We start from the raw sequence: 11,018 nt of genomic DNA, 5'->3' as shown, positions 1-11,018 counted from the left end.
ATATTCAAGGTCACAAGGAGCAAATATGTTCAAAATATTTAAACAACTTGTTCTGAATAACCAAAAGGCTCAGGATGTTGATATTTAATCAGTAGCATGCTGGGATCAAGGACTACTATGTTTGTTAAAGTGAATGACTTTGACTTATATTCAAGGTCACAGGGGTCAAATTTGTAAAATCTTAAAACGACTTCTTCTGAATAACCATGGGTCCCAGGATGTTGATACTTTGCAAGTTGCATCCTGAGATAAAAGGCTATAAAATGTGTTCAACATAATGACTTTGTTCGACTTTCAATCACAGGGGTGAAATGTTTAAAAAAACAAAAATGGGACTTTTGAATGAATTTTAATCATAAATTCTGATATTTTGCCTGTAGCTTTATTTTAGATCACTTTTAAGGTTACAAGTGTGAGATTTATACCAGGTGAGCGATGCAGGCCCATTGGGCCTCTTGTAATTGTAACATTTTTGGGGTATAAATCCTGACCGACCTGCAATCGTTTATGCAGGCCTTGCAAGGCTTTGTCAAGGCTCGCCTGATAGCAGCATTAGATTACTAGGTCTGACCTTATTTCATAAACGAACAACTCTGGTTCAATCGGTTCAATCATTTGGATCGCAATAAACGAAAGCAGTCAAGGTGGCAGGCAGAGTTATTGCCCTTGGTACAACCTAATTATTACAATGTAGCTTTCCAACTAGTGCAGGATTTTCATTAAGTATTAATACAAAGCAACTGCTTTGTTGGGATGAGAACATGATAGTGTTTTAAGATAGAATGCTCCATAAGGGTTTGTTTGAGCAGATTTGACTGTATGAATCATCCATCTTATCAAGGAGTTAATCCAACACTCCAGTAAATCAATGGCAGTGTAAATAGCTTATCGTTGTATTTGTTTGATTTAATATTGGAAATTGCTTCAATTTTTGGATAAATACTTTCTCGCAATAATTAACATGGCGAGCGTATTGTAACAATCTGTTTCTGGCAAATGTTTATGAAAATGGAAAATAAGAATTTGAAGGGTATGTATATCTTTTTGTAATATTTTCTGATACACTGTTTTATTGTAACACTTGTTCTTTCTGTGTTTTTGTTGTGATATCATTTTATTTATCACTAAAAAAGAATAAAGACAGCTTACTAAGGTCAAAGGTCACACGTTCAGTGTTTTCTACCCTGAATCTTGTATTATGAATAAAGAAATATTCTGGTGTAATTCTTTGATTCCCAAAGGAGATGTTTGAGATATTGTATGATGTGTTTATACTTCCACAGGGAGATGTTTGAGGAGACCCCGGGACTGGTGGGGTGTGTACGTGGTATGGTTTACAACGGTGTTCATCATGATCTCACAAGCGAAACTGATCCCAGGTATGATAACTATTTACTTACCCACCATTTAATAACTTGTCTCTGACCCCAGATGTTATAACTAACCTTTGACATCAGGTTTGGTTACTATTTATTAACCTATCATATGATAACTTGTCTCTGACCCCAGATGTTATAACTAACCTTTGACATCAGGTTTGGTTACTATTTATTAACCTATCATATGATAACTTGTCTCTGACCCCAGATGTTATAACTAACCTTTGACATCAGGTTTGGTTACTATTTACTAACCTATCATATGATAACTTGTCTCTGACCCCAGATGTTATAACTAACCTTTGACATCAGGTTTGGTTACTATTTACTAACCTATCATATGATAACTTGTCTCTGACCCCAGATGTTATAACTAACCTTTGACATCAGGTTTGGTTACTATTTACTAACCTATCATATGATAACTTGTCTCTGACCCCAGATGTTATAACTAACCTTTGACATCAGGTTTGGTTACTATTTACTAACCTATCATATGATAACTTGTCTCTGACCCCAGATGTTATAACTAACCTTTGACATCAGGTTTGGTTACTATTTACTAACCTATCATATGATAACTTGTCTCTGACCCCAGATGTTATAACTAACCTTTGACATCAGGTTTGGTTACTATTTACTAACCTATCATATGATAACTTGTCTCTGACCCCAGATGTTATAACTAACCTTTGACATCAGGTTTGGTTACTATTTACTAACCTATCATATGATAACTTGTCTCTGACCCCAGATGTTATAACTAACCTTTGACATCAGGTTTGGTTACTATTTACTAACCTATCATATGATAACTTGTCTCTGACCCCAGATGTTATAACTAACCTTTGACATCAGGTTTGGTTACTATTTACTAACCTATCATATGATAACTTGTCTCTGACCCCAGATGTTATAACTAACCTTTGACATCAGGTTTGGTTACTATTTACTAACCTATCATATGATAACTTGTCTCTGACCCCAGATGTTATAACTAACCTTTGACATCAGGTTTGGTTACTATTTACTAACCTATCATATGATAACTTGTCTCTGACCCCAGATGTTATAACTAACCTTTGACATCAGGTTTGGTTACTATTTACTAACCTATCATATGATAACTTGTCTCTGACCCCAGATGTTATAACTAACCTTTGACATCAGGTTTGGTTACTATTTACTAACCTATCATATGATAACTTGTCTCTGACCCCAGATGTTATAACTAACCTTTGACATCAGGTTTGGTTACTATTTACTAACCTATCATATGATAACTTGTCTCTGACCCCAGATGTTATAACTAACCTTTGACATCAGGTTTGGTTACTATTTACTAACCTATCATATGATAACTTGTCTCTGACCCCAGATGTTATAACTAACCTTTGACATCAGGTTTGGTTACTATTTACTAACCTATCATATGATAACTTGTCTCTGACCCCAGATGTTATAACTAACCTTTGACATCAGGTTTGGTTACTATTTACTAACCTATCATATGATAACTTGTCTCTGACCCCAGATGTTATAACTAACCTTTGACATCAGGTTTGGTTACTATTTACTAACCTATCATATGATAACTTGTCTCTGACCCCAGATGTTATAACTAACCTTTGACATCAGGTTTGGTTACTATTTACTAACCTATCATATGATAACTTGTCTCTGACCCCAGATGTTATAACTAACCTTTGACATCAGGTTTGGTTACTATTTACTAACCTATCATATGATAACTTGTCTCTGACCCCAGATGTTATAACTAACCTTTGACATCAGGTTTGGTTACTATTTACTAACCTATCATATGATAACTTGTCTCTGACCCCAGATGTTATAACTAACCTTTGACATCAGGTTTGGTTACTATTTACTAACCTATCATATGATAACTTGTCTCTGACCCCAGATGTTATAACTAACCTTTGACATCAGGTTTGGTTACTATTTACTAACCTATCATATGATAACTTGTCTCTGACCCCAGATGTTATAACTAACCTTTGACATCAGGTTTGGTTACTATTTACTAACCTATCATATGATAACTTGTCTCTGACCCCAGATGTTATAACTAACCTTTGACATCAGGTTTGGTTACTATTTACTAACCTATCATATGATAACTTGTCTCTGACCCCAGATGTTATAACTAACCTTTGACATCAGGTTTGGTTACTATTTACTAACCTATCATATGATAACTTGTCTCTGACCCCAGATGTTATAACTAACCTTTGACATCAGGTTTGGTTACTATTTACTAACCTATCATATGATAACTTGTCTCTGACCCCAGATGTTATAACTAACCTTTGACATCAGGTTTGGTTACTATTTACTAACCTATCATATGATAACTTGTCTCTGACCCCAGATGTTATAACTAACCTTTGACATCAGGTTTGGTTACTATTTACTAACCTATCATATGATAACTTGTCTCTGACCCCAGATGTTATAACTAACCTTTGACATCAGGTTTGGTTACTATTTACTAACCTATCATATGATAACTTGTCTCTGACCCCAGATGTTATAACTAACCTTTGACATCAGGTTTGGTTACTATTTACTAACCTATCATATGATAACTTGTCTCTGACCCCAGATGTTATAACTAACCTTTGACATCAGGTTTGGTTACTATTTACTAACCTATCATATGATAACTTGTCTCTGACCCCAGATGTTATAACTAACCTTTGACATCAGGTTTGGTTACTATTTACTAACCTATCATATGATAACTTGTCTCTGACCCCAGATGTTATAACTAACCTTTGACATCAGGTTTGGTTACTATTTACTAACCTATCATATGATAACTTGTCTCTGACCCCAGATGTTATAACTAACCTTTGACATCAGGTTTGGTTACTATTTACTAACCTATCATATGATAACTTGTCTCTGACCCCAGATGTTATAACTAACCTTTGACATCAGGTTTGGTTACTATTTACAAACTTTCATATGATAAGTGGTCTCTGACCCCAGATGTGATAACTAACCTTAGACCCATGGTATGCTAACTAACCACTGACCCTATAGATTTGATAACTAACATCTAACCTCCTAACTCAGGTATGATAACTAACCTCCTACCTCAGGTTTGATAAATTCTCCTTGATCCCTGGTATGGTAAAATAGCCACTGACCCAAAGTATAAATAAACTTTGACCCAAGGTATGATAAATTATCACTTAATCCAGGTTTGATAAATAAAATTTGTTCCAAGGTAATTAAAAGCCATTGACCCCATGCAAGTTTGATATTAAAACATATTTTCCCAAATATCCGAAGTGGCTATAAAAATATTAAATATTTGAAGAAGTTCTGAGCTGATTTAAGCCTTATTTATATGCACAATTTAAATATTAATGAAGCACTCCTGAGGTGAAACCGGGCTGTACAGCCTCCTGTTGGACTGATCCCTGTCAGAATGGAGCAAGCTGTGTAGAGGGCTGGGGAACGTACCAGTGTGTGTGTGCTAACCCCTGGGCACACATGGGTCACAGCTGTGAGATCAGTGAGTATGCATTACATGTATTTGCAATGTGTTTTTTGGGGTTTGGGGAATAGAATGGGGGAGGGGGGGGGGGGGGGGGGGGGGGGGGGCGAGTCTACCACGATTCTTGAACCTACAAACTGGCCAAAGCGTCAGGAAGTTATGACTTGGTAGAGTTGTCTCCTTTAGAACACAGTTTACTGAAAGTTATATCTTTGTTGAGTTGTCTCCCTTGGGAACACAGTTTACAGAAAGTTAAAACCTTGTTGAGTGGTCACCCTTGAAACATCCCTGAACAGTAGCAAATATTTTGGTTGTAAAACTTTGCAAGTTTGTTGCATATTCTCTGTTAGAACTTATCCATGTGGCGGAAGGATGAGGACTTGCAAAATATGTTTAAATAAGAAGCCTTAATAAAACATGTAAGTTAAGGCAATTTCTGGATAGCCTTGTACTTTCGTCATTTGACTAGATCTTGTACCTAGTTTTAACTTTGTTTGTGAATTTCCTATACAGATATAAATGAAGATGCTGTTTCCTTTAATGGATCGATAACATCGTTTCTGGAGGTGGGTACGGGAGAAGACCTCTCAATGCTAGAGTCGACCATCATTGTGAGTTTCAGGACCACAATTCCTCCTGCTCTTCTCCTCTATATCTATGACCATCTTAACAACTTTGTCCAGCTGGAAGTTACCGGTGTGAACCAGCTACGTCTTAGCTATAATCACTTTGACGTGATTAAGGAAGGGGTTCTTATTGTTGACGGTAAGACATTTGAAATTTTCAGTCAGTTCTAACAAGGACCCTGTGATATTAGTCATTGTTAAAATATAGAGGATCTTACTGACTTTCCGTTTTATTTGAGATCTGTGAAACAAATCTAAAAATTTCTATTTTTTGTCAGTCTCTGTTGAGCTACAATGAAACATCATGACAAGTTTCATAAATCTTGTATGAAAAGAAAAGAAAATTTTCTCAGCTGACTTGAAATCCAAAGTATCAATATTTTGATTCCAAGCCTTTTACTTTTTGAAGTTGCAATATTATTTGAAGGATGTGATGCATTGAAGTTGTCCTAGCCACTAGTGACACCAAAATTAAAATGATGGTAACCTGCAGCCAATTACTGCTCATATTATGTAATGGGGGTTATGGCACTAATAACAGGGTAGTTTTGTGACACAATGCACAATAGTTAATGCACAAATACCATCACAGGACCCTGTTAATTGAAAGAGATAAAAACACAATTTGGTATATATCTATTGGTTCTGATTGGTTACAGGTCTGACAGATGGCACCTGGAAACAGGTGGTGGTCCAGTTCTTACAGGGAGGAGACCGAGGGGTGAAGTTGATCCTAGATGACCTCCAAACCATCGTCCCCTTCCGCACCCTCAAACTCAGCCAGTACTCTGACCATCCCTTTAATACAGGAGGTAGGCTTTCCAAACTGTCAAACAGATGGTTTTAGGTCATATATTAAAGGAGATCATTTCTTCATGTCCAACAAGAGTTTGAATGAACTATATTCACCCCACCCCCCACCCCCACCCCAACTTTCATTTATCACATGCCAGAAGTGTTTAGCCATCATTTGGCCTGTAGCCTAGACATTTTGAAAATGCTAGCTCAAAATGAAAAGTTGTCTCCCCTTCCTAAGACTTGCTGGACACCTGCAATAAGTGAACTGAAACAGGAAAAGGAATTCAACCAATGGTACTATAGTTTGAACTCCAAAAAGATGAATACATTAAAAAAACCACAAGGGCAAAAATGTTGGTGTGTAAAATCTAAGTTTCATGTTTTGTTCCTTGTTTCTGACACCTTTAACACTTTTTAACTAATGTTTGATAAGATTTAATAGGTCATTCCTGGACACAGGCGTTGCTGCCTCTATATATCAACATCAATTATAATGTGAAATACATCGCAGAAAACATAAAATTTAGTCTACTTATAAGAAGCTATATGATTGTATTTTAACTCAAGATTTTTCCGGAATTTGTTTAAGCTTTTCAAAATCAAAATAATGTACAATATGAAATAACATTTTAATGGTGACTATTCCAGATATAGATTATTCTTATAGTAAAGTTATGTTTACTTAGCATTATATGGCAATGTTGTTTGAATATATATTTAATTGTCCAATTGCAGCGAGATCAAATAGTTCCTCCACCAAATTTGGGTCGTATAGCCAAAAAATTATACCCTTAATGAACTATAACTGAATTTTTACAGAGCTTAGAGAGTCTGTTTTTCCACTGAGAGAAGCAGGATCGTCTCCCTTTGTTCGTCTATTTGTGGGCGGAACCTCCAGTCTGAGGACCAGCATTCCTACAATCAATGGTTGTATGAGGGGACTGAAGATTGGCAGCAGAGTTATCTCCCTTCAGGAACTAGCTAGGCACACACCTGGTAAGGAAGCTTGTATCATTTTGTATATCTCTTCTCATATTACTGTCAGATGTGTTCAGTACTTAAGTATTTCTTCTTTTGGATTACAAAATGTTTCCTATTGTTGACAAATACAGAAACATTTTCCAAAACGTACACACTTTTCATTCAAGATAATGAGACTTTTCTTTTAAATTAGGTGCCAGCTATTTATCTGCCATTGATTATATATATCTGCTCTGTTGTGATATAGGTGTTGCAGGAGCATGCCACAGTGGCTGTGTGAACAAACCCTGCCACCACGGGGGCTACTGTTGGGAGAAGTGGGGCCTTAGTGACTACGAGTGTGACTGTACCAACACAGCCTACGCGGGAAAACAGTGTGACATAGGTAATACATGGGGGATAGTCTCAAAACTAAATATCTGTCTCGTCACGCAGGAAAACTGTGTGACATAGGTAATTCATAGGGGACAGTCTCAAAACTAAATATCTGTCTAGTCAAGCAGGCAAACGGTGTGACATAGGTAATTCATAGGGAATAGTCTCAAAACTAAATATCTGTCTAGTCAAGCAGGCAAACGTTGTGACCCAGGTAATTCATAGGGGATAGTCTCAAAACTAAACATCTGTCTAGTCACGTAGGCAAACGGTGTGACATAGGTAATTCATAGGGGAAAGTCTCAAAACTAAATATCTGTCTAGTCAAGCGGGCAAACGGTGTGATATAGGTAATTCGTAGGGGATAGGCTCAAAACTAAATATCTGTCTAGTCACACGGGCAAACGGTGAGACATAGGTTATACATGGAGGATAGTCTCAAAACTAAATCTCTGTCTCGTCATGGGGGCAAACGGTGTGACATAGGTAATACATGGGGGATAGGCTCAAAACTAAATATCTGTCTCGTCACGCGGGAAAACAGTGTGACATAGGTAATAAATGGGGGATAGTCTCAAAACTAAATATCTGTCACGTCACGCAGGAAAACTGTGTGACATAGGTAATTCATAGGGGTCAGTCTCAAAACTAAATATCTGTCTAGTCAAGCGGGCAAACGGTGTGATATAGGTAATTCATAGGGGATAGTCTCAAAACTAAACATCTGTCTAGTCACGTAGGCAAACGGTGTGACATAGGTAATTCATAGGGAATAGTCTCAAAACTAAATATCTGTCTAGTCAAGCAGGCAAACGTTGTGACATAGGTAATTCATAGGGGATAGTCTCAAAAATAAATATCTGTCTAGTCAAGCAGGCAAACGGTGTGACATAGGTAATCCATAGGGGATAGTCTTAAAACTAAATATCTGTCTCGTCATGGGGGCAAACGGTGTGACATAGGTAATTCATAGGGGAAAGTCTCAAAACTAAATATCTGTCTAGTCAAGCGGGCAAACGGTGTGATATAGGTAATTCGTAGGGGATAGGCTCAAAACTAAATATCTGTCTAGTCACACGGGCAAACGGTGAGACATAGGTTATACATGGAGGATAGTCTCAAAACTAAATATCTGTCTAGTCACACGGGCAAACGGAGTGACATAGGTTATACATGGAGGATAGTCTCAAAACTAAATATCTGTCTCGTCATGGGGGCAAACGGTGTGACATAGGTAATACATGGGGGATAGGCTCAAAACTAAATATCTGTCTCGTCACGCGGGCAAACTGTGTGACATAGGTAATACATGGGGGATAGGCTCAAAAAACTGAATAGCTGTCTCGTCACGCAGGAAAACAGTGTGACATAGGTAATACATGGGGGATAGGCTCAAAAAACTGAATATCTGTCTAGTCACGCGGGCAAACGGTGTGACATAGGTAATTCATAGGGGACAGTCTCAAAACTAAATATCTGTCGTGTCACGCAGGCAAACGGTGTGACATAGGTTATACATGGGGGATAGTCTCAAAAAACTGAATAGCTGTCTTGTCACGCGGGAAAACAGTGTGACATAGGTAATACATGGGGGATAGTCTCAAAACTAAATATCTGTCTCGTCAGGCGGGCAAACGGTGTGACATAGGTAATTCATAGGGGACAGTCTCAAAACTAAATATCTGTCTCGTCACTATATAAAAGGGGATTATCTCAAAACTATAGATACGTCTCATTACTTTACATAGGGGGATAGTCTCAAAACTAAATATCTGTCTCGTCACTATATATAAGGGGATTATCTCAAAACTAAAGATATGTCTCATTACTTTATATAGGGGGATAGTCTCAAAACTAAATATCTGTCTCGGCAATTTACATTAGGGGTAGTCTCAAAACTAATCATCTGTCTCATCACTTAACAAAAGAGGATTATAAGTCTCCAAACCAAATATATGTCTCATCACTTTACAAAAGGGGATAGTCCCAACATTAAATACCTGTCTCATAACTTTACGTAAGTTGATAATCTCAAAACTAAAATATCTGTCTCATCACTTTACATAAGGGGATTGTCTCAAAATGAAATATATGTCTCATCACTTTACATAAGGGGTTAGTCTCAAAACTAAATATCTGTCTCATCACTTTGCATTTGAGGGGTAGTCTCCAAATTAAACGTTTGTTTCATCACTACGCTGTTTAACAGTGAGGCATTATAATACATGAGAGGATAAATATCTGTCTCATCACTAGGGTGTAGTATTGGTATAGTTTATATGTAAAAAAAACGGATATTTTAATAGAAAAAAGGACAATGAGTGTGCTGTTGCATTGACAAGTTTGATAATGCTGTGTTTATTATATTCAGAGGCATCCGGTACCTTCGACGGTCAGTCCGTAGTGGAATACATGTTTAGACCCAATGGTCAAGCACGACAGACGTCCACTGACAAGGTGTCCCTGGTGTTCCAGACCAATGCAACAGGAAGTGAGCCCATGGTCCTCATTGTTGTCATCAGCTCAAGGTGAGAGTTCAAAGTTATGTTGTACTCAGATCTAGGTTAGAGGTCAAGGTTCTGACCTAAGGTCTAGGTCATGGGGGTCAAAATTATGTCATACTCAGTTACAGGTTATATTTTAGAAGTCAAGGTTCTGACCTAAGGTCTAGGTCATGGGGGGTCAAAATTATGTCATACTCAGTTACAGGTTATATTTTAGAAGTCAAGGTTCTGACCTAAGGTCTAGGTGAGAGGTCAAATGTCTAACAAGTGTAAGTCTCCAGCCATACATGCCATATCTAGACTCCAGATTAATGGTCATAGTTCTATCCTAGCCTCAGGGTTTTAGAACAAGATTCTCTCCTGGAGATTTGAGAAACAGTATTTTTTGTGTGTTCTATTGTCTGGATCATTGTATCTTTGTTGTAGCCACACCGACCACGACTTCGTCACACTCTGGATGAAACCTGATGGAGGTGTCCATGTGACCACCAGTCAAGGGGGAGTTCATCGTAAGTACACTATTATTAGCTCATCTGGCACAAAAACCATTGTAACTCACCTGAAACAAGTACTTGGGAGCTTAGGACCTGGCTCAGTGCCCATCTGACCATTTTCCATCTGTCCATTGTCCATCTGACCATTGTTCATCTGACCATTGCCCATCTGTCCATTGTCCATCTGTCCATTGTCCATCTGTCCATTGTCCATCTGACCATTGTCCATCTGTCCATTGTCCATCTGTTCATTGTCCATCTGTCCATCTGTCCATTGTCCATCTGACCATTGTCAATCTGTCCATTGTCCATCTGACCATTATCCATCTGAC

At 37.7% G+C, this 11,018-nt stretch overlaps 1 protein-coding gene across 4 annotated transcripts in view; it reads left to right on the top strand.

Annotated features, from left to right (window-relative positions):
- The window catches only part of LOC110467168 (contactin-associated protein-like 2), a 106,279-nt gene that overhangs the window by 83,096 nt on the left and 12,165 nt on the right, over positions 1–11,018 (top strand). For all 4 annotated transcript variants that reach the window (XM_021524141.1, XM_021524142.1, XM_021524139.1 and 1 more), the window contains 8 exons: positions 1,284–1,379; positions 4,784–4,926; positions 5,422–5,673; positions 6,194–6,346; positions 7,152–7,328; positions 7,561–7,698; positions 10,060–10,216; positions 10,619–10,701. In XM_021524141.1, the coding sequence (XP_021379816.1) occupies positions 1,284–1,379; positions 4,784–4,926; positions 5,422–5,673; positions 6,194–6,346; positions 7,152–7,328; positions 7,561–7,698; positions 10,060–10,216; positions 10,619–10,701 (1,199 nt within the window). The remainder of the gene's footprint in view (positions 1–1,283; positions 1,380–4,783; positions 4,927–5,421; positions 5,674–6,193; positions 6,347–7,151; positions 7,329–7,560; positions 7,699–10,059; positions 10,217–10,618; positions 10,702–11,018) is intronic.

This window comes from Mizuhopecten yessoensis, unplaced genomic scaffold (assembly GCF_002113885.1).
Source record: "Mizuhopecten yessoensis strain PY_sf001 unplaced genomic scaffold, ASM211388v2 scaffold11163, whole genome shotgun sequence".
Taxonomy (NCBI): Eukaryota; Metazoa; Mollusca; class Bivalvia; order Pectinida; family Pectinidae; genus Mizuhopecten; species Mizuhopecten yessoensis.
Note: the sequence above shows the minus strand (reverse complement) of the source record. Positions and strands in the feature narration are given on the sequence as shown.